Below are 24,103 nucleotides of genomic sequence, written 5' to 3'. Positions count from 1 at the left end.
ATATATCAATGATGTCGCTCTTGTTGCTGGTGATTCTGTGATCCACCTCTACACAGATGACACCATTCTGTATACATCTGGCCCTTCTTTGGACACTGTGCTAACAAACCTCCAAATGAGCTTCAACACCATACTGTCTCCTGCAGAGAGGAAGTACAACATCGGTGATCGAGAGGTCCTGAAGGTGAAGTTGGCATTAGAGGAGTTGGCTTGAGTACGGACATCATCGACCATCAGAACCTGGAGTGATGAGCTCTACAGCAGAGTCTCACAACTCAATCGCTGGTTGAAAACTGTTTTCTGCCCCTCCCAAAAGATAGAATTTGTAGATAATTGGCCCTCTTTCTGGGACTCACCCACAAACAGGACCAAGCCTGACCTGCTGAGGAGTGACGGACTCCATCCTAGCTGGAGGGGTGCTCTCATCTTATCTACCAACATAGACAGGGATCTAACTCCTCTAGCTCCACAATGAAATAGGGTGCAGGCCAGGCAGCAGGCTGTTAGCCAGCCTGCCAGCATAGTGGAGTCTGCCACTAGCAGAGTCAGTGTAGTCAGCTCAGCTATCACCATTGAGACCGTGTCTGTGCCTCGACCTAGGTTGGGCAAAACTAAACATGGCGGTGTTCGCCTTAGCAATCTCACTAGGATAAAGACCTCCTCCATTCCTGTCATTATTGAAAGAGATCATGACACCTCACATCTCAAAATAGGGCTACTTAATGTTAGATCCCTTACTTCAAAGGCAATTATAGTCAATGAACTAATCACTGATCATAATCTTGATGTGATTGGCCTGACTGAAACATGGCTTAAGCCTGATGAATTTACTGTGTTAAATGAGGCCTCACCTCCTGGGCACACTAGTGACCATATCCCCCGTGCATCCCGCAAAGGCGGAGGTGTTGCTAACATTTACGATAGCAAATTTCAATTTACCCCCCAAAAAATGACGTTTTTGTCTTTTGAGCTTCTAGTCATGAAATCTATGCAGCCTATTCAATCACTTTTATTAGCTACTGTTTACAGGCCTCCTAGGCCATATACAGCCTTCCTCACTTCCCTGAATTCCTATCGGACCTTGTAGTCATAGCAGATAATATTCTAATCTTTGGTGACTTTAATATACACATGGAAAAGTCCACAGACCCACTTCAAAAGGCTTTCAGGGCTATCATCGACTCAGTGGGTTTTGTCCGACATGTGTCCGGACCTACTCACTGCAACAGTCATACACTGGACCTAGTTGTGTCCCGTGGAATAAATGTTGTGGATCTTAATGTTTTTCATCATAAACCTGGACTACCGGACCACCATTTTATTATGTTTGCAATCACAACAAATAATCTGCTCAGACCCCAACCAAGGATCATCAAAAAACTATCGGCCTATATCGAATCACCCAATCCTCTCCAAAATTGTAGAAAAAGCTGTTACGGAGCAACTCTTCCTGAAGACAAACAATGCACACGAAACGCTTCATTCTGGTTTTAGCCCCCATCAAAGCACTGAGACTGCACTTGTAAAGGTGGTAAATTACCTTTTAATGACGTCAGACCGAGGCTCTGCATCTGTCCTCGTGCTCCTAGACCTTACTGCTGCTTTTGATACCATCGATCACCACATTATTTTGAAGAGATTGGAAACCCAAATTGGTCTACACTGACAAGTTCTGGCCTGGTTTAGATCTTATCTGTCAGAAAGATATCAGTTTGTCTGTCACGACTTCCGCCGAAGTTGGCTCCCCTGCCTGTTCGGGTGGTGCTCGGCGGTCGTCGTCACCGTCCTACTAGCCACTACGATCCCTTTTTCGTTTGTCTGTTGGTTTTGTCTTATTAGTTTCACCTGTGTGTATTTTAGTTTAATTAGTGTCCTTATATATAGTAGGTTGTCCCGCCCTTGTTTTGTGCGGGATTGTTTTTGTTACTCTGTTGTATGGTGGTTTTTTCGTGTGGTTATTCTCCGGACTATTTTGGTCCTGTGTTTGGGCTGGTCTATTGTATGCTTCCTGTGTGTTGGCGTGACCGTTTTTGTGCGCCGGAGAATAAATTGACAATCTACTGAACCCTGCTCTCTGCGCCTGATTCCACCCACCACTCCTAGTAAATCGTGACATTCTCTCTGTGGATGGTTTGTCCTCTGACAATTCAACTGTACATTTCGGTGTTCCTCAAGGATACGTTTTAGGACCACTATTGTTTTCACTATATATTTTACCTCTTGGTGATGTCATTTGGAAACATAATGTTAACTTTCACTGCTATGCGGATGACACACAGCTGTACATTTCAATGAAACATGGTGAAGCCCCAAAATTGCCCTCGCTGGAAGCCTGTGTTTCAGACATAAGGAAGTGGATGGCTGCAAACTTTCTACTTTTAAACTCGGACAAAACAGAGATGCTTGTTCTAGGTCCCAAGAAACAAAGAGATCTTCTGTTGAATCTGACAATTAATCTTAATGGTTGTACAGTCGTCTCAAATAAAACTGTGAAGGACCTTGGCGTTACTCTGGACCCTGATCTCTCTTTTGACGAACATATCAAGACTGTTTCAAGGACAGCTTTTTTCCATCTACGTAACATTGCAAAAATCAGAAACTTTCTGTCTAAAAATGACGGAGGAAAAATGAATCCATGCTTTTGTGACCTCTAGGTTAGACTACTGCAATACTCTACTTTCCGGCTACCCAGATAAAGCACTAAATAAACTTCAGTTAGTGCTAAACACGGCTGCTAGAATATTGACTAGAACCAAAAAATTGGATCATATTATTCCAGTGCTAGCCTCTCTACACTGGCTTCCTGTTAAGGCAATGGCTGATTTCAAGGTTTTACTGCTAACCTACAAAGCATTACATTGGCTTGCTCCTACCTATCTTTCCGATTTGGTCCTGCCGTACATACCTACACCAACACTACGGTCACAAGATGCAGGCCTCCTAACTGTCCCTATAATTTCTAAGCAAACAGCTGGAGGCAGGGCTTTCTCCTATAGCGCTCCATTTTTATGGTCTGCCTATCCATGTGAGAGACGCAGACTTTCTCTCAACCTTTAAAGTCTTTATTGAAGACTCATCTCTTCAGTAGGTCCTATGATTGAGTGTAGTTTGGCCCAGGAGTGTGAAGGTGAACGGAAAGGCACTGGAGCAACGAACCGCCCTTGCTGTCTCTGCCTGGCCGGTTTCCCTCTCTCCACTGAGATTCTCTGCCTCAAACCATATTACGGGGGGCTGAGTCTCTGGCTTACAGGTGCTCTTCCATGCCGTCCCTAGGAGGGGTGCGCCACTTGAGTGGGTTGAGTCACTGACGTGATTTTCCTGTCCGGGTTGGCACCCCCCCCCCCAGGTTGTGCCATGGCGGAGATCTTCATGGGCTATACCCGGCCATGTCTCAGGATGGTAAGTTGGTGGTTGAAGGTATCCCTTTAGTGGTGCAGGGGCTGTGCTTTGGCAAAGTGGGTGGGGTTATATCCTGCCTGTTTGGCACTGTCCGGGGGTATCGTTGGATGGGGCCACAGTGGCTCCCGACCCCTCCTGTCTCAGCCTCCAGTATTTATGCTGCAGTAGTTGATGTGTCGGGGGGTTAGGGTCAGTCTGTTATATCTGGAATATTTCTCCTGTCTTATCCGGTGTCCTGTGTCAATTTAAGTATGCTCTCTCTAATTCTCTCTCTCTCTCGGAAGACCTGAGCCCTAGGACCATGCCTCAGGACTACACGGCCTGATGACTCCTTGATGTCCCCAGTCCACCTGGCCATGCTGCTGCTCCGGTTTCAACTGTTCTGCCTGCGGCTATGGAACCCTGACCTGTTCACCAGACGTGCCAACTGTCCCAGACCTGCTGTTTTCAACTCTCTAGAGACAGCAGGAGCGGTAGAGATACTCTGAATGATTTGCTATGAAAAGCCAACCGACATTTACTCCTGAGGTGCTGACTTGCTGCACCTGTTGCACCCTCGACAACCACTGTGGTTATTATTATTTGACCCTGATTGTCATCTATGAACATTTGAACATCTTGGTCATGTTCTGTTATAATCTCCACCCGACACAGCCAGAAGAGGGCTGGCCACCCCTCATAGCCTGGTTCCTCTCTAGGTTTCTTCCTAGGTTCTGGCCTTTCTAAGGAGTTATTCCCAGCCACTGTGCTTCTTCACCTGCATTGCTTGCTGTTTGGGATTTTAAGCTGGGTTTCTGTACAGCACTTTGAGATATCAGCTGATATAAGTAGGAATTTATAAATACATTTGATTTGAAATTTGATGATAGCTTGTTATTCTGGCACCACCCGGCCAGGTCTCTGACCTCCTCCCTATAGGCTGTCTCGTCGTTGTCGGTGATCAGGCCTACCACTGTTGTGTCGTCTGCAAACTTAATGATGGTGTATGAGTCATGCCTGGCCATGCAGTCGTGAGTGAACAGGGACTACAAGAGGGGACTGAGCACGTACCCCTGGGTGGTTCCAGTGTTGAGGATCAGTGTGGCAGATGTGTTGCTACCTAATCTCACCACCTGGGGGTGGCCCGTAAGGAAGTCCAGGATCCAGTTGCAGATGGAGGTGTTTAGTCCCAGGATCCTTAGCTTAGAGATGAGCTTTGAGGGTAATATGGTGTTGAACGCTGAGCTGTAGTCATTGAGCAGCATTCTCACATAGGTGTTCCTTTTGTCCAGGTGGGAAAGGGCAGTGTGGAGGGTAATAGAGATTGCATCTGTGGATCTGTTTGACCGGTATGCAAATTGGAGTGGGTCTAGGTTTTCTGGGATAATGGTGTTGATGTGAGCCATTACCCGCCTTTCAAAGCACTTCATGGCTACATACGTGAGTGCTACGGGTCTGTAGTCATTTAGGAAGGTTGCCTTAGTGGTCTTGGGCACAGGGACTATTGTGTCTGCTTGAAACATGTTGGTATTACAGACTCAATCATGTACATGTTGAAAATGTCAGTAAAGACACCTGCCAGTTGGTCAGCACATGCCCGGAGCACACGTCCTGGTAATCCGTCTGGCCCAGCAGCCTTGTGTATGTTGACATGTTTCAAGGTCTTACTCACGTCGGCTACGGAGAGCGTGATCGCACTGTCGTCCGGAACAGCTGATGCTCTCATGCATGCTTCAGTACAACTTGCCTCGAAGCGAGCATAGAAGTGGTTTTGTTCATCTGGTAGGCTCGTGTCACTGAGAAGCTCGAGGCTGTGCTTCCCTTTGTAGTCTGTAATAGTTTGCAAGCCCGGCCACATAAGACGAGCCTCGGAGCCGGTGTAGTATGATTCGTCGCAGGGCATGTATGTACAGTCACTGTGGGGACGACATCCTCAATGCACTTATTGATAAAGCCATTAACTGATGTGGTGTACTCCTCAATGCCATCGGAACAATCCCGGAACATGTTCCAGTCTGTGATAGCAAAACAGTCCTGTAGTTTAATATATGTTTCATCTGACCACTTTTCTATAGACCGAGTCATTGGTGCTTCCTGCTTTCATTTTTGCTTGTAAGCAGGAATCAGGAGGATAGAGTTGTGGTCAGTTTTACCAAATGGAGGGCGAGAGAGAGCTTTGTACACATCTCTGTGTGTGGAGTACAGGTGATCTAGAATTGTTTTCCCTCTGGTTGCCCATTTAGGAGTGCCGCCTCTGGGTGAGTGGTTTCCTCTTTGCTTATTTCTTTATACAGCTGACTGAGTGCGGTCTTAGTGCCGGCATCTGTCTGTGGTGGTAAATAAACGGCCACGAAAAGTATAGCTGAAAACTCTCTAGGCAAGTAGTGTGGCCTGCAGTTTATCACCATATACTCTACTTCAGCCAAGTAAAATCTAGAGACTTCCTAGATTTCGTGCTCCAGCTGTTGTTTACAAATATGCACAGACCGCCCCCCCTCGTCTTACCGGAGTATGCTGTACTATCTTGCCAGTGCAGCGTATATCCCGCTAGCTGAATATCCATGTTGTTATTCAGCCACGATTCCGTGAAACATAAGATACAGTTTTTGATGTCCCGTTGGTAGGATATTCGTGATTGTACCTCGTCCAGGTTATTGTCCAATGATTGCACGTTGGCGAATAATATTGACAGTAACGGCAGATTTCCCACTCGCCTTCTGCGGGTCCTCACGAGGCATCCAGTTCTGTGTCCTCTATACCTGCGTCTCCTCCTCTTGCAAATAACGGGGATGTTTGCCATGTCGGGTGTTTGGAGAATGTCCTTGTTTTATTACTACCGAATTACTTATATTATGCAGACCAGTTATCTTGCAACTGTCATTAGCAACCACAGTGAAATCTCCAACTGAATATTGTTACTTTGTTTCAGGGGCCTACAGTATGGATCAGAGAGAAGATCACAAATGTACAGTGATTTCATCCAATACATTTTGGTGACACTTATTCACATGAGTTGTTTTTAACTCAATCATTTAATTGAAACGTGGAATGTTTTGAAGCGTTTTCAAAATGTTTTGTAGGATTCCTGCAACATTTTGGAGCACATTGGGAACGTTCCTGAAAGGCTTTGGAACATCTCAAACATTTTTGTCACGTTCTGACCTTTATTTCCTTTGTTTTGTATTTATTTAGTATGGTCAGGGCGTGAGTTGGGTGGGCAGTCTATGTTTGTTTTTCTATGATTTGGGGATTTGTATGTTTCGGCCTAGTATGGTTCTCAATCAGAGGCAGGTGTCATTAGTTGTCTCTGATTGAGAATCATACTTAGGTAGCCTGGGTTGCACTGTTTGTTGGTGGGTGATTGTCTATGTTGATTGCTTGTGTCATCACAGTTCTCATTTAGCTTCACGGTTGTCATTTGTTTATTGTTTTTGTATTCAGTGTCCAGTACTTTCTTTAATTAAATAACAAGATGAACACAAACCATGCCGCGTTTTGGTCCGCCTTTCCTTCAACAGAAGTAAACCGTGACAATTTTGAAATGTCCCAGGAACGTTTTCCTGACTAACGTTTGTAGAACGTTATTGGTACACTACAAAAAACCTAAACATTGTTTTTGAGATCATTTTCGCAACCTTACAGCAACATTTTCACAATGTTGTACAATTTTTTTTTTCAGCTGTTAACCACGTGAAAATGTTGAGCTAGCATGCCATGACCGAAAGCCTCTACTGTAGATTCAACTCTACGTTTCCACAAGGATTTTAATCAGGACAGATTTTCCATTCCATGTACCATAGATATTGTTTTCATTTTAGTTCTCAGGTCAAAAGATTTAGTTAAGCAAATTATCCAAATTCTAGGAGTAGTAACTTGTGACTAGTAGCTAGCCCTAATCTATGTATTTCCCATGTCTGGAAATACAGATATGCATCTGTTGGTCACAGATACCTTTTAGAAAATGTAGGGGTGTGAATCAGAAAACCAGTCCGTATCTGGTGTGACCACGATTTGCCTCATGCATCGTGCACGATTTGCCTCATCATCGTAGTCACCCTAGCCCTCTATCCTTCACATGGAGTTGATTTGGCTGTTGATTGTGGCCTGTGGAATGCTGTCCCACTCCTCTTCAATGGCTGCGAAGTTGCTGGATATTGGCTGGAACTGGAACACACTGTCGTACAAGTTGATCGAAAGCAACTCAAATGTGCTCATGTCTGTATGCAGGCCATGGAAGAACTGGGACATTTTCAGCTTCCAGGAATTGTGTACAGATGCTTGCTACATGGGGCTATACATTATCATGCTGAAACATGAGGTGATGGAGGCAGAAGAATGGCACATCAAATGGCCTCAGGATCTCGTCACGGTATCTCTGTGCATTGAAATTGCCATCAATAAAAAGCAATCGGGTTCGTTGTCCATAGCTTATGCCTGCCCATACCATAACCCCACCGCCACCAAGGTACACTCAGACACATAATGCCATACTGTCTGCCATCTGTCCGGTACATTTGAAACCGGGATTCATCAGTGAAGAGCACACTTCTCCAGCATGTCAGTGGCCATCAAAGGTGAGCATTTGCCCACTGAAGTCAGTTACGATGCCAAACTGCAGTCAGGTCAAGACCCTGGTGAGGACGATGAGCATGCAGGTGTGCTTCCCGGAGACTTTTTCTGACCGTTAGTGCAGAAATGATTTGGTTGTTAAATCCCACAGTTTCATCAACTGTCTGGGTGGCTCATCTCAGACCATCCTGCAGGTGAAGAAGCCAGATGTGGAGGTCCTGGGTTGGCATGGTTACACGTGATGCCTGTTAGACGTACTGCAAAATTCTCTAAAATGACATTGAAGTTGGCTTAAGGTAGAGAAAAGAACATTAAATTCTCTGGCAACAGCTCTGGTGGACATTTGCACTGTCAGCATGCCAATTGCAGTCCCTCAACTTGAGACATCTGTGGCTTTGTTGTGTGACAAAACTGCACATTTTAGTGGCCATTTGTCCCCAGCACAAGGTGCACTTGTATAATGATCATGCTGTTCAATCAGCTTCTTAATATTCCACACCTGTCAGGTGGATGGATTATCTTGGCAAAGGAGAAATGCTCACTAACAGGGATGTAAACAAATTTGTGCACAACATTTGAGAGAAATATATTTTTGGGAAATTTTTATTTCAGCTCAAGATCCCCCTACCCCTAACAGCTGTATGATATTTAACATGTTGTAGAACATGGACCAGTATCCTAGATCTAATAGCTGTATGATATTTAACATGTTGTAGAACATGGACCAGTATCCTAGACTAGATCTAATAGCTGTATGATATTTAACATGATGTAGAACATGGACCAGTATCCTAGACTAGATCTAATAGCTGTATGATATTTAACATGTTGTAGAACATGGATCAATATCCTAGATCTAATAGCTGTATGGTATTTAACATGTTGTAGAACATGGACCAGTATCCTAGATCTAATAGCCGTATTATATTTAACATGTTGTAGAACATGGACCAGTATCCATGACTAGATCTAATAGCTGTATGATATTTAACATGATGTAGAACATGGACCAGTATCCTAGACTAGATCTAATAGCTGTGTGATATTTAACATGTTGTAGAACATGGATCAATATCCTAGATCTAATAGCTGTATGGTATTTAACATGTTGTAGAACATGGACCAGTATCCTAGATCTAATAGCTGTATTATATTTAACATGTCAGTGTTAAAAATGTCAGTCTCCCAAGGATGAGCCCATGGTTACGGAGTCATCACTGCCTACCCCCACACATCCCGTTTTGAGGGGGCAGGATCAACACTGCTGGTTAGCAGAGATAGCCCCAGCCTCAGAGATTCCGGTGCGAGTCGAAGGACAAGATGTGGTAGCTATTCTCGACTCGGGAAGTATGGTTACGTTAGTAGAGGAGCGGATGGTGACCTCCGCAACATTGCTACCAGACAAAGTAGCCGTATCCTGTATCCATGGAGACACCCACTATTACCCCACTGTGAATCTGCCTATTCTCACTCCAAAAGGAAGGTGTACAGTCAGGGCAGGGAAAGTGCCGCAGCTGAAGGTGCCATTATTGATCGGGAGAGACTGTCCCCTATATAAGGAGCTTCGGCAGATGACGTTATGCACGGGAAGAAGGGGGACAGGAAAGAAGAGAAAATCCAAGCCCGAGGTAGTAGTCCTACAAGGAGACGTAGCCGCGTCCTCGTCCTCTGCAGCAGAGGAAGAAATAGCGACCCAACGTTTACGACAGATATTCCAGGAAACCACCGAAGAAGACACATGTGAAGGGTTATACACAACGCAGGAAGGGAGGAGCAACCAGGCGCTAAGGGATATATTTGAAGCTCCATCCGAGGAGGGAACATGGAAGGGATTATCCTCGGTCACCCCTGATGGGGATGTGGAACAACCTCCACATCCCTCTACCGAGGTCGACCTGCCCCAGGAATTAAAGGGACAGTTCGGCACCTCGCAGCATAGAGACCCAGACCTAAGGGAGGCCATGAGGAAGGTGAAGGTGATCGACGGGAGGAACGTCGACGGATCAGGTGAGCCCCCTCTTCCTTACTATGCAATCAGGCGGGGTCTCTTATACTGGGTCGTAAGACGAAGGGGGGAAAACCAGGAATTACTAATGGTGCCTAGGCCATACAGGGATACAGTTCTACAGTTAGCCCATTCCCACGTCCTAGGAGGACACCTGGCATGAGACAAGACTATTGACAGAATCATGCAGAGATTCTATTGGCCCCGGGTCACCCGGGATGTGGCCAGGTATTGTAGGACGTGTGATCAATGTCAACGTACAGCCCCACGGCCACACCTACGTAACCCTTTGATTCCTCTCCCCATCATAGAGACTCCCTTTGAACGCATAGCTATGGACCTCGTAGGACCCCTCCCAAAATCCGCCAGAGGACACGAGTACATCCTAGTGGTTATAGATTACGCTACCAAGTTCCCGGAGGCCATACCCCTGCGTAACATGTCGTCAAAGGGAATTGCCAAGGAGTTATTCCTGATGTTCTCTCGTGTGGGCCTCCCCAAGACTATCTTAACCGATCAAGGAACCCCGTTCATGTCCCGGTTGATGAAGGACTTGTGTCGGTTATATCAGGTTCAACAGATACGTACAAGCATATTCCACCCACAAACAGACGGGTTGTGTGAACGCTTGAACAAAGCGATTAAAAGGATGTTGAGAAGAGTGGTGTCCCGAGACGGGAAAAACTGGGACATGCTTCTCCCACACTTAATGTTTGCCCTGCGAGAAGTACCCCAGGCATCCACTGGATTCTCTCCGTTTGAATTGCTCTATGGCAGACCCTGTTGAGGAATCCTCGACTTAGCCAAGGAGACCTGGGAGACCCAACCATGCCCCTTTCGATCCACAATAGAACACATTACCCTGATGAGAGACCGCCTGTCAGCAGTGTGGCCCATAGTCAAGGAGCATATGGAGAGGGCCCAAAGGACCCTCTCCACCCCCCGTGAGTTCACCGTGGGAGAGAAAGTGATGGCGCAGTGGAGGGGGCCCTACGAGGTAATGAAAAGGGTCTCACTGGTCAATTACCTCATCAAGCAACCTGACAGGAGGAAGAAGGTCCAACTCTATTACATAAACCTGCTGAAGACGTACCATGGACGAGAGGAGGAGGTGGCTTTGATGGCTCTGGAGGGCAAAGGAAAAGAGGAGGCTCTACCACAGGTGCGCCGTGGCCAAACTCTCCTACCGGAGCAGTCAAGACAGCTAGACAAGCTGATTATGAACTTCGGTCGAATATTCTCTCCATTCCCAGGACAAACAGATGTCCTGTTCCACCATATCCACACTGAACCCGGCAAGAAGGTGCATATCCGCCCTTACAGGATTCCTGAGGCTCGCCGAGTCATCGCTAAGAAAGAGGTGAGGGAGATGTTGAGGATGGGCGTGATCGAGCCCTCGACGAGTGAGTGGTCCAGTCCCATAGTCCTGGTCCCCAAATCCGATGGTAGTATGAGACGCTGCAACGACTTTAGGGGCGTGAATGCCATCTCTACATTCGATGCGTATCCCATGCCCCGTGTGGATGAACTCTTGGAGCGCTTAGAAAAGGCCAAGTTCATCACTACCCTGGATTTGACGAAGGGATATTGGCAAGTGCCGGTGGCTCCGGAGGATCGTCCAAAGACTGCCTTCGCCACCCCAGAGGGGCTTTTCCAGTATGTGAGGATGCCCTTCGGACTGCACGGTGCCGCTGCAACCTTCCAACGCCTCATGGATGCCATTCTACGGCCCCATCAAGAGTATGCAGCGGCGTACATAGACGATGTGGTCATCCACAGCGAGGACTGGGATAGTCACCTCCTGCGATTACGAGTGGTGCTCATGAGTTTGGAAGCCACAGGGTTGACAGCCAATCCAAATAAATGCTGCCTGGGCCTGTCCGAAGCGGAATACCTGGGGTACACCGTGGGGAATGGGAAAATACGCCCACAGGCAGAGAAGACCAGGGCAATTCGTGACTGGCCTCGACCCCGGACCAAGCGAGACGTTCGGGCCTTCTTAGGGATAACAGGATATTATCGCCGTTTTATCCCGGGATATGCAACCATTGCCAACCCCCTCACAAACCTCATCAGGAAAAACCTGCCAAACCAGGTAGAGTGGAAAGACGAGACCGAAGAGGCCTTTCAATTGCTAAAAGATGGCCTGTGTTCTGATCCCGTTCTACAGGCTCCGGACTTCTCACAAGAGTTCATTGTGCAGGTTGACGCCTCGGATACAGGGCTCGGGGCCATACTAGCTCAGGGTAAAGGTGAAGCAGAGAAGCCGATTCTCTTCATTAGTAGAAAGCTCAGCGATCGGGAACAGAGGTATGCGACCGTAGAGAAAGAGGCCTTAGCCATCAAGTGGGCCCTCGATTATCTCCGGTACTACCTACTGGGTCGGAGGTTTGCATTAGTTACTGACCATGCGCCCCTCACATGGATGGCTGGTAAGAGAAACAATAACAACAGAATAGCCAGATGGTTTTTGTCTTTACAACCGTTCTCTTTCCATGTCATCCACAGGGCCGGATCGAGGAACGGGAATGCAGACGCGCTGTCCCGACGCGACCAAGACGGTGCGTCTGGCGCCGACCCTCCGGTTCGGTCCTGGGGGGGAAGGTATGTGGAAGGACCACCAGAGGGCAGGCTGGGCTCATGGATAGTAGCCCAACAAGGCATGGGAGACAAGGTAACCAGAGGCAATTAAGCACAGCTGACGGTACTAATGACATACTCTCCTTCCCCTATAAGAGAGAGAATGGAATCAGCAGAGAAGGGGGGGGTGGGACTATCTCTGGAAGATGGCCACCGAGAGAGAGGAGCTATCCAGGAAGAACCACTAAGACGGTGACAATCCCGTGACTTTTTGTTGTGTTAAAGATAAGCCTATTGTGTTCCTGTTTCATCTGGAGAAGAAGATGTATGTTTTTCCTTGGAAGATTTTCATTGATTATGTTGGAGTGTTTGTGTTGACCAAATGCCCTCAATAGAGAACTGTGTTCAATCAAGAAAACCTACTCCTGACTCGTTTATTCCACCTTCCCGCTTTAGAGTGACGCCCAATTACTTGGCCCGCTCACATTTGGTTTTGGTTGTTGAGTCCATTAGACCACGCCCATTTTAAGCTGGTCTTTCTAATACAGATATATATAATATAGATATTTAGACAAGTTAGCTGGCTACCTCATTGATCCTGCTTGTAGTTTACCACACTGGAGGGGAGGTCATAAACAGTGATCCTGCTTGTAGTTTACACCCCTGGAGAGGAGGTCATAAACAGTGATCCTGCTTGTAGTTTACCACACTGGAGGGGAGGTCATAAACAGTGATCCTGCTTGTAGTTTACCACACTGGAGAGGAGGTCATAAACAGTGATCCTGCTTGTAGTTTACACCCCTGGAGGGGAGGTCATAAACAGTGATCCTGCTTGTAGTTTACCACACTGGAGAGGAGGTCATAAACAGTGATCCTGCTTGTAGTTTACACCCCTGGAGAGAGGGTCATAAACAGTGATCCTGCTTGTAGTTTACCACACTGGAGAGAGGGTCATAAACAGTGATCCTGCTTGTAGTTTACCACACTGGAGAGAGGGTCATACACATTTATCCTGCTTGTAGTTTACCACACTGGAGGGGAGGTCATAAACAGTGATCCTGCTTGTAGTTTACACCACTGGAGAGGAGGTCATACACATTTATCCTGCTTGTAGTTTACCACACTGGAGAGGAGGTCATAAACAGTGATCCTGCTTGTAGTTTACCACACTGGAGAGAGGGTCATACACAGTGATCCTGCTTGTAGTTAGTTTACCACACTGGAGAGGAGAGAGGGTCATACACATTGATCCTGCTTGTAGTTTACGCCCCTGGAGAGGAGGTCATAAACAGTGATCCTGCTTGTAGTTAGTTTACCACACTGGAGAAGAGAGAGGGTCATACACATTGATCCTGCTTGTAGTTTACGCCCCTGGAGAGGAGAGAGGGTCATACACATTGATCCTGCTTGTAGTTTACCACACTAGAGAAGAGAGAGGGTCATACACATTGATCCTGCTTGTAGTTTACGCCCCTGGAGAGGAGAGAGGGTCATACACATTGATCCTGCTTGTAGTTTACGCCCCTGGAGAGGAGGTCATAAACAGTGATCCTGCTTGTAGTTTACGCCCCTGGAGAGGAGGTCATAAACAGTGATCCTGCTTGTAGTTTACGCCCCTGGAGAGGAGGTCATAAACAGTGATCCTGCTTGTAGTTAGTTTACCACACTGGAGAAGAGAGAGGGTCATACACATTGATCCTGCTTGTAGTTTACGCCCCTGGAGAGGAGAGAGGGTCATACACATTGATCCTGCTTGTAGTTTACGCCCCTGGAGAGGAGAGAGGGTCATACACATTGATCCTGGTTGTAGTTTACGCCCCTGGAGAGGAGAGAGGGTCATACACATTGATCCTGCTTGTAGTTTACGCCCCTGGAGAGGAGGTCATAAACAGTGATCCTGCTTGTAGTTTACGCCCCTGGAGAGGAGGTCATAAACAGTGATCCTGCTTGTAGTTTACGCCCCTGGAGAGGAGGTCATAAACAGTGATCCTGCTTGTAGTTAGTTTACCACACTGGAGAAGAGAGAGGGTCATACACATTGATCCTGCTTGTAGTTTACGCCCCTGGAGAGGAGAGAGGGTCATACACATTGATCATCCTGCTTGTAGTTTACGCCCCTGGAGAGGAGAGAGGGTCATACACATTGATCCTGGTTGTAGTTTACACCCCTGGAGAGGAGAGAGGGTCATACACATTGATCCTGGTTGTAGTTTACACCCCTGGAGAGGAGAGAGGGTCATACACATTGATCCTGCTTGTAGTTTACACCCCTGGAGAGGAGAGAGGGTCATACACATTGATCCTGGTTGTAGTTTACACCCCTGGAGAGGAGAGAGGGTCATACACATTGATCCTGGTTGTAGTTTACACCCCTGGAGAGGAGAGAGGGTCATACACATTGATCCTGCTTGTAGTTTACGCCCCTGGAGAGGAGAGAGGGTCATACACATTGATCCTGCTTGTAGTTTACGCCCCTGGAGAGGAGAGAGGGTCATACACATTGATCCTGGTTGTAGTTTACACCCCTGGAGAGGAGAGAGGGTCATACACATTGATCCTGCTTGTAGTTTACGCCCCTGGAGAGGAGAGAGGGTCATACACATTGATCCTGCTTGTAGTTTACGCCCCTGGAGAGGAGAGAGGGTCATACACATTGATCCTGCTTGTAGTTTACGCCCCTGGAGAGGAGAGAGGGTCATACACATTGATCCTGCTTGTAGTTTACGCCCCTGGAGAGGAGAGTGGGTCATACACATTGATCCTGCTTGTAGTTTACGCCCCTGGAGAGGAGAGAGGGTCATACACATTGATCCTGCTTGTAGTTTACGCCCCTGGAGAGGAGAGTGGGTCATACACATTGATCCTGCTTGTAGTTTACCACACTAGAGAAGAGAGAGGGTCATACACATTGATCCTGCTTGTAGTTTACGCCCCTGGAGAGGAGAGAGGGTCATACACATTGATCCTGCTTGTAGTTTACGCCCCTGGAGAGGAGGTCATAAACAGTGATCCTGCTTGTAGTTAGTTTACCACACTGGAGAAGAGAGAGGGTCATACACATTGATCCTGCTTGTAGTTAGTTTACCACACTGGAGAAGAGAGAGGGTCATACACATTGATCCTGCTTGTAGTTTACGCCCCTGGAGAGGAGAGAGGGTCATACACATTGATCCTGCTTGTAGTTTACGCCCCTGGAGAGGAGAGAGGGTCATACACATTGATCCTGCTTGTAGTTTACGCCACTGGAGAGGAGAGAGGGTCATACACATTGATCCTGCTTGTAGTTTACGCCACTGGAGAGGAGAGAGGGTCATACACATTGATCCTGCTTGTAGTTTACCACACTGGAGAAGAGGGTCATAAACATTGATCCTGCTTGTAGTTAGTTTACGCCCCTGGAGAGGAGAGAGGGTCATACACATTGATCCTGCTTGTAGTTTACCACACTAGAGAAGAGAGAGGGTCATACACATTGATCATCCTGCTTGTAGTTTACGCCCCTGGAGAGGAGAGAGGGTCATACACATTGATCCTGCTTGTAGTTTACGCCCCTGGAGAGGAGGTCATAAACAGTGATCCTGCTTGTAGTTAGTTTACCACACTGGAGAAGAGAGAGGGTCATACACATTGATCCTGCTTGTAGTTTATGCCACTGGAAAGGAGAGAGGGTCATACACATTGATCCTGCTTGTAGTTAGTTTACCACACTGGAGAAGAGAGAGGGTCATACACATTGATCCTGCTTGTAGTTTATGCCACTGGAAAGGAGAGAGGGTCATACACATTGATCCTGCTTGTAGTTAGTTTACCACACTGGAGAAGAGAGAGGGTCATACACATTGATCCTGCTTGTAGTTTACGCCCCTGGAGAGGAGAGAGGGTCATACACATTGATCCTGCTTGTACTTTACGCCACTGGAGAGGAGAGAGGGTCATACACATTGATCCTGCTTGTAGTTTACGCCCCTGGAGAGGAGAGAGGGTCATACACATTGATCCTGCTTGTAGTTTACACCACTGGAGGGGAGAGAGGGTCCTACACATTGATCCTGCTTGTAGTTTACACCCCTGGAGAGGAGAGAGGGTCATACACATTGTGATGCATACACCTGATTTAGGACAGGAGACCAACATACACATTATAATACAGAAGGACAACACCAAGATTATGACACCTGAGGTACAACAGATCCTTGTTGCAAAATGTTACCACAAGCACATATTAACCACCAAGCTCTTCTGAGGATGGTTAAGAGATCTTTGACAATGTGAGTGTATGATGTGAAACCGGGAAACTCTATGGGACGACAGTATTATGAACAGACAGACAGACAGACAGATAGGACATGAGTATAGACAGCAGAACTGACCCGAAGCCCTGGCTGTTGAGTCGTGCCCTGTTGGAGGTCCAGGACGAATACCAGCCGCTGTACTCTTCCTGGTTAGAACAGCTAATCTGGTCCGGTGCCACTGAACCAGCCTCGAACCCCAGGGGCTTGTGATAGAGACACTCTGTGGAGCACAGGCACACTGTTTAACAACTCATCTATCAAGTCATAAAGTGCTATGGCACATTGCTGAAGAGTCTATTTTCAACATAACATTTTTCACAATCTCATTTGTATTCTCACAGTTGGAGTGGTACAAATCAGAGCACGGTATCTAAATTGTAATCTGGTTATGAAACGTTAAAATGTCAGGGCTCCTAGTGTTGCGTAACACTCCATCAAACCCCTGATGCTATCCTAGCGTGACACAGAGAGACAATCTGGGAAGTTGATCAACGGCAAATGTTTACAGAGATTTACAGATGTTTGAGATTCTGTGTAAATCTCCTGCTGGGGTTTGTCTCTGCCAGTCTGCCAGTCTGTTCCTGTTGGATGTAAAGTATTGTGGCTCACATCATGCTCTCTGTGCATGTATATGTTGGCTGGACATCAATCTGGACACATTGCCACATTGTCACCTTCACCATGTAAGGGTCCTTCACACCACTGAGCTCAGTGTAATATGAGTGATTTTGTTTTTTTAGGGGGTAGATCAGGTTTAATATTGCACATAGATTGTGGCTTCTATCAATGTCTGCATCATTTCCAATCTTCATTATATATTTTATATATACATACAGTACCAGTCAAAAGTTTGGACACACCTACTCTTGCAAGGGTTTTTCTTTATTTTCACTATTTTCTACATTGTTGAATAATAGTGAAGACATCAACACTATGAAATAACACATATGGAATCATGTAGTAACCAAAAAAGTGTTAAACAAATCAAAATATGTTATATTTGAGATTATTCAAAGTAGCCACCCTTTGCCTTGATGACAGCTTTGCACACTCTTGGCATTCTCTCAACCAACTTCATGAGGTAGTCGCCTGGAATGCAATTCAATTAACAGGTGAGTCTTGTTAAAAGTACATTTGTGGAATTTCTTTCCTTCTTAATGCGTTTGAGCCAATCAGTTTTGTTGTGACAAAGTAGGGTTGGTATACAGGAGATAGCTCTATTTGGTAAAACACCAAGTCCATATTATGGCAAGAACAGCTCCATTAAGCAAAGAGGGTCCATCATTGCTTTAAGACATGAAGGTCAGTCAACCCAGACATTTCAAGAACTTTAAAAGTTTCTTCAAGTGCAGTCGCAGTCACTGGCTGTCATGAGGACCGCCACAGGAAAGGAAGACCCAGAGTTCTCTGCTGCAGAGGATAATGTGGTAAACTGTGGGGTGTTGGGTTGAGCCTCCAGAGATTGACACAGAGACAGGGAGGCTTTGGTCCGAAAAACAATTTTACTAAAACAGAAAATAAATATATCAAAGAAATAACTTAGGTTTTGCTCGGTCTTCCTTCTCTCTCTTGACTGGTGTCCGTCTCTCTCCCTTCTCTCTCTTGACTGGTGTCCGTCTCTCTCCCTTCTCTCTCTTGACTGGTGTCCGTCTCTCTCTCTTCTCTCTCTTAACTGGTGTCTGTCTCTCTCTCTTAACTGGTGTCCGTCTCTCACCCTTCTCTCTCTTGACTGGTGTCCGTCTCTCACCCTTCTCTCTCTTAACTCGTGTCCGTCTCTCTCTCTTAACTGGTGTCCGTCTCTCTCCCTTAACTGGTGTCCGTCTCTCTCCCTTCTCTCTCTTGACTGGTGTCCGTCTCTCACCCTTCTCTCTCTTAACTGGTGTCCGTCTCTCTCTCTCTTAACTGGTGTCCGTCTCTCTCCCTTCTCTCTCTTAACTGGTGTCCATCTCTCTCCCTTCTCTCTCTTAACTGGTGTCCGTCTCTCTCTCTTAACTCGTGTCCGTCTCTCTCTCTTAACTGGTGTCTGTCTCTCTCTCTTAACTGGTGTCCGTCTCTCTCTCTTAACTGGTGTCCGTCTCTCTCCCTTCTCTCTCTTAACTGGTGTCCGTCTCTCTCTCTCAACTGGTGTCTGTCTCTCTCCCTTCTCTCTCTTGACTGGTGTCCGTCTCTCTCTCTTAACTGGTGTCCGTCTCTCTCTCTTAACTGGTGTCTGTCTCTCTCCCTTCTCTCTCTTGACTGGTGTCCGTCTCTCTCTCTCTTAACTGGTGTCTGTCTCTCTCTCTTGACTGGTGTCTGTCTCTCTCCCTTCTCTCTCTTGACTGGTGTCCGTCTCTCTCTCTTAACTGGTGTCCGTCTCTCTCTCTTAACTGGTGTCTGTCTCTCTCCCTTCTCTCTCTTGACTGGTGTCTGTCTCTCTCTCTTGACTGGTGTCTGTCTCTCTCTCTTAACTGGTGTCCGTCTCTCTCTCTTGACTGGTGTCTGTCTCTCTCTCTTGACTGGTGTCTGTCTCTCTCTCTTGACTGGTGTCCGTCTCTCTCTCTTAACTGGTGTCCGTCTCTCTCCCTTCTCTCTCTTGACTGGTGTCCGTCTCTCTCCCTTCTCTCTCTTGACTGGTGTCCGTCTCTCTCCCTTCTCTCTCTTAACTGGTGTCCATCTCTCTCCCTTCTCTCTCTTAACTGGTGTCCGTCTCTCTCTCTTAACTGGTGTCTGTCTCTCTCCCTTCTCTCTCTTGACTGGTGTCCGTCTCTCTCTCTCTTAACTGGTGTCTGTCTCTCTCTCTTGACTGGTGTCTGTCTCTCTCCCTTCTCTCTCTTGACTGGTGTCCGTCTCTCTCTCTTAACTGGTGTCCGTCTCTCTCTCTTAACTGGTGTCTGTCTCTCTCCCTTCTCTCTCTTGACTGGTGTCTGTCTCTCTCTCTTGACTGGTGTCTGTCTCTCTCTCTTAACTGGTGTCCGTCTCTCTCTCTTGACTGGTGTCTGTCTCTCTCTCTTGACTGGTGTCTGTCTCTCTCTCTTGACTGGTGTCCGTCTCTCTCTCTTAACTGGTGTCCGTCTCTCTCCCTTCTCTCTCTTGACTGGTGTCCGTCTCTCTCCCTTCTCTCTCTTGACTGGTGTCCGTCTCTCTCCCTTCTCTCTCTTAACTGGTGTCCATCTCTCTCCCTTCTCTCTCTTAACTGGTGTCCGTCTCTCTCCCTTCTCTCTCTTGACTGGTGTCCGTCTCTCTCTCTTAACTGGTGTCTGTCTCTCTCCCTTCTCTCTCTTGACTGGTGTCCGTCTCTCTCTCTTAACTGGTGTCTGTCTCTCTCCCTTCTCTCTCTTGATTGGTGTCCGTCTCTCTCTCTCTTAACTGGTGTCCGTCTCTCTCCCTTCTCTCTCTTAACTGGTGTCCGTCTCTCTCTCTTGACTGGTGTCCGTCTCTCTCTCTTAACTGGTGTCCGTCTCTCTCCCTTCTCTCTCTTAACTGGTGTCCGTCTCTCTCTCTTAACTGGTGTCCGTCTCTCTCTCTTGACTGGTGTCCGTCTCTCTCCCTTCTCTCTCTTAACTGGTGTCCGTCTCTCTCTCTTAACTGGTGTCCGTCTCTCACCCTTCTCTCTCTTAACTGGTGTCCGTCTCTCTCTCTTAACTGGTGTCCGTCTCTCTCCCTTCTCTCTCTTAACTGGTGTCCGTCTCTCTCTCTTAACTGGTGTCCGTCTCTCTCTCTTAACTGGTGTCCGTCTCTCTCTCTTAACTGGTGTCCGTCTCTCTCCCTTCTCTCTCTTAACTGGTGTCCGTCTCTCTCTCTTGACTGGTGTCCGTCTCTCTCCCTTCTCTCTCTTAACTGGTGTCCGTCTCTCTCTCTTAACTGGTGTCTGTCTCTCACCCTTCTCTCTCTTGACTGGTGTCCGTCTCTCTCTCTTAACTGGTGTCCGTCTCTCTCTCTTAACTGGTGTCCGTCTCTCTCCCTTCTCTCTCTTAACTGGTGTCCGTCTCTCTCTCTTAACTGGTGTCCGTCTCTCTCTCTTGACTGGTGTCCGTCTCTCTCCCTTCTCTATCTTAACTGGTGTCCGTCTCTCTCTCTTGACTGGTGTCCGTCTCTCTCCCTTCTCTATCTTAACTGGTGTCCGTCTCTCTCTCTTGACTGGTGTCCGTCTCTCTCCCTTCTCTCTCTTGACTGGTGTCCGTCTCTCTCCCTTCTCTCTCTTGACTGGTGTCCGTCTCTCTCCCTTCTCTCTCTTGACTGGTTTCCGTCTCTCTCCCTTCTCTCTCTTAACTGGTGTCTGTCTCTCTCCCTTCTCTCTCTTGACTGGTGTCCGTCTCTCTCTCTTAACTGGTGTCCGTCTCTCTCCCTTCTCTCTCTTAACTGGTGTCCGTCTCTCTCTCTTGACCGGTGTCCGTCTCTCTCTCTTAACTGGTGTCCGTCTCTCTCCCTTCTCTCTCTTAACTGGTGTCCGTCTCTCTCCCCTCTCTCTCTTAAACTGGTGTCCGTCTCTCTCTTAACTGGTGTCTGTCTCTCTCTCTTAACTGGTGTCTGTCTCTCTCCCTTCTCTCTCTTGACTGGTGTCCGTCTCTCTCTCTTAACTGGTGTCTGTCTCTCTCCCTTCTCTCTCTTAACTGGTGTCCGTCTCTCTCCCTTCTCTCTCTTGACTGGTGTCCGTCTCTCTCTCTTAACTGGTGTCCGTCTCTCTCCCTTCTCTCTCTTAACTGGTGTCCGTCTCTCTCTCTTGACCGGTGTCCGTCTCTCTCTCTTAACTGGTGTCCGTCTCTCTCCCTTCTCTCTCTTAACTGGTGTCCGTCTCTCTCCCCTCTCTCTCTTAAACTGGTGTCCGTCTCTCTCTTAACTGGTGTCTGTCTCTCTCTCTTAACTGGTGTCTGTCTCTCTCCCTTCTCTCTCTTGACTGGTGTCCGTCTCTCTCTCTTAACTGGTGTCTGTCTCTCTCCCTTCTCTCTCTTAACTGGTGTCCGTCTCTCTCCCTTCTCTCTCTTGACTGGTGTCCGTCTCTCTCTCTTAACTGGTGTCCGTCTCTCTCTCTTAACTGGTGTCTGTCTCTCTCCCTTCTCTCTCTTGATTGGTGTCCGTCTCTCTCTCTCTTAACTGGTGTCCGTCTCTCTCCCTTCTCTCTCTTAACTGGTGTCCGTCTCTCTCTCTTGACTGGTGTCCGTCTCTCTCTCTTAACTGGTGTCCGTCTCTCTCCCTTCTCTCTCTTAACTGGTGTCCGTCTCTCTCTCTTAACTGGTGTCCGTCTCTCTCTCTTGACTGGTGTCCGTCTCTCTCCCTTCTCTCTCTTAACTGGTGTCCATCTCTCTCTCTTAACTGGTGTCCGTCTCTCACCCTTCTATCTCTTGACTGGTGTCCGTCTCTCTCCCTTCTCTCTCTTAACTGGTGTCCGTCTCGCTCTCTTAACTGGTGTCCGTCTCTCACCCTTCTCTCTCTTAACTGGTGTCCATCTCTCTCCCTTCTCTCTCTTAACTGGTGTCCGTCTCTCTCTCTTAACTCGTGTCCGTCTCTCTCTCTTAACTGGTGTCTGTCTCTCTCTCTTAACTGGTGTCCGTCTCTCTCTCTTAACTGGTGTCCGTCTCTCTCCCTTCTCTCTCTTAACTGGTGTCCGTCTCTCTCTCTCAACTGGTGTCTGTCTCTCTCCCTTCTCTCTCTTGACTGGTGTCCGTCTCTCTCTCTTAACTGGTGTCCGTCTCTCTCTCTTAACTGGTGTCTGTCTCTCTCCCTTCTCTCTCTTGACTGGTGTCCGTCTCTCTCTCTCTTAACTGGTGTCTGTCTCTCTCTCTTGACTGGTGTCTGTCTCTCTCCCTTCTCTCTCTTGACTGGTGTCCGTCTCTCTCTCTTAACTGGTGTCCGTCTCTCTCTCTTAACTGGTGTCTGTCTCTCTCCCTTCTCTCTCTTGACTGGTGTCTGTCTCTCTCTCTTGACTGGTGTCTGTCTCTCTCTCTTAACTGGTGTCCGTCTCTCTCTCTTGACTGGTGTCTGTCTCTCTCTCTTGACTGGTGTCTGTCTCTCTCTCTTGACTGGTGTCCGTCTCTCTCTCTTAACTGGTGTCCGTCTCTCTCCCTTCTCTCTCTTGACTGGTGTCCGTCTCTCTCCCTTCTCTCTCTTGACTGGTGTCCGTCTCTCTCCCTTCTCTCTCTTAACTGGTGTCCATCTCTCTCCCTTCTCTCTCTTAACTGGTGTCCATCTCTCTCCCTTCTCTCTCTTGACTGGTGTCCGTCTCTCTCTCTTAACTGGTGTCTGTCTCTCTCCCTTCTCTCTCTTGACTGGTGTCCGTCTCTCTCTCTTAACTGGTGTCTGTCTCTCTCCCTTCTCTCTCTTGATTGGTGTCCGTCTCTCTCTCTCTTAACTGGTGTCCGTCTCTCTCCCTTCTCTCTCTTAACTGGTGTCCGTCTCTCTCTCTTGACTGGTGTCCGTCTCTCTCTCTTAACTGGTGTCCGTCTCTCTCCCTTCTCTCTCTTAACTGGTGTCCGTCTCTCTCTCTTAACTGGTGTCCGTCTCTCTCTCTTGACTGGTGTCCGTCTCTCTCCCTTCTCTCTCTTAACTGGTGTCCGTCTCTCTCTCTTAACTGGTGTCCGTCTCTCACCCTTCTCTCTCTTAACTGGTGTCCGTCTCTCTCTCTTAACTGGTGTCCGTCTCTCTCCCTTCTCTCTCTTAACTGGTGTCCGTCTCTCTCTCTTAACTGGTGTCCGTCTCTCTCTCTTAACTGGTGTCCGTCTCTCTCTCTTAACTGGTGTCTGTCTCTCACCCTTCTCTCTCTTGACTGGTGTCCGTCTCTCTCTCTTAACTGGTGTCCGTCTCTCTCTCTTAACTGGTGTCCGTCTCTCTCTCTTGACTGGTGTCCGTCTCTCTCCCTTCTCTATCTTAACTGGTGGCCGTTTCTCTCTCTTGACTGGTGTCCGTCTCTCTCTCTTGACTGGTGTCCGTCTCTCTCCCTTCTCTATCTTAACTGGTGTCCGTCTCTCTCTCTTGACTGGTGTCCGTCTCTCTCCCTTCTCTATCTTAACTGGTGTCCGTCTCTCTCTCTTGACTGGTGTCCGTCTCTCTCCCTTCTCTCTCTTGACTGGTGTCCGTCTCTCTCCCTTCTCTCTCTTGACTGGTGTCCGTCTCTCTCCCTTCTCTCTCTTGACTGGTTTCCGTCTCTCTCCCTTCTCTCTCTTAACTGGTGTCCGTCTCTCTCCCTTCTATCTCTTGACTGGTGTCCGTCTCTCTCTCTTAACTGGTGTCCGTCTCTCTCCCTTCTTTCTCTTGACTGGTGTCCGTCTCTCTCTCTTAACTGGTGTCCGTCTCTCTCCCTTCTCTC

General features: G+C 47.6%; 1 protein-coding gene across 1 annotated transcript in view; it reads right to left on the bottom strand.

Annotated features, from left to right (window-relative positions):
* LOC109876419 (retinoschisin-like) overlaps positions 1-24,103 on the bottom strand; it is a 40,589-nt gene that overhangs the window by 8,479 nt on the left and 8,007 nt on the right. The window contains exon 2 of the mRNA XM_031821625.1: positions 16,903-17,044. Coding sequence (XP_031677485.1) covers positions 16,903-17,044 — 142 coding nt within the window. The remainder of the gene's footprint in view (positions 1-16,902; positions 17,045-24,103) is intronic.

The sequence above is a fragment of the Oncorhynchus kisutch genome, unplaced genomic scaffold (assembly GCF_002021735.2).
Source record: "Oncorhynchus kisutch isolate 150728-3 unplaced genomic scaffold, Okis_V2 scaffold4000, whole genome shotgun sequence".
Classification (NCBI taxonomy): domain Eukaryota; kingdom Metazoa; phylum Chordata; class Actinopteri; order Salmoniformes; family Salmonidae; genus Oncorhynchus; species Oncorhynchus kisutch.
This window is presented reverse-complemented; position numbering and strand designations above follow the sequence as displayed.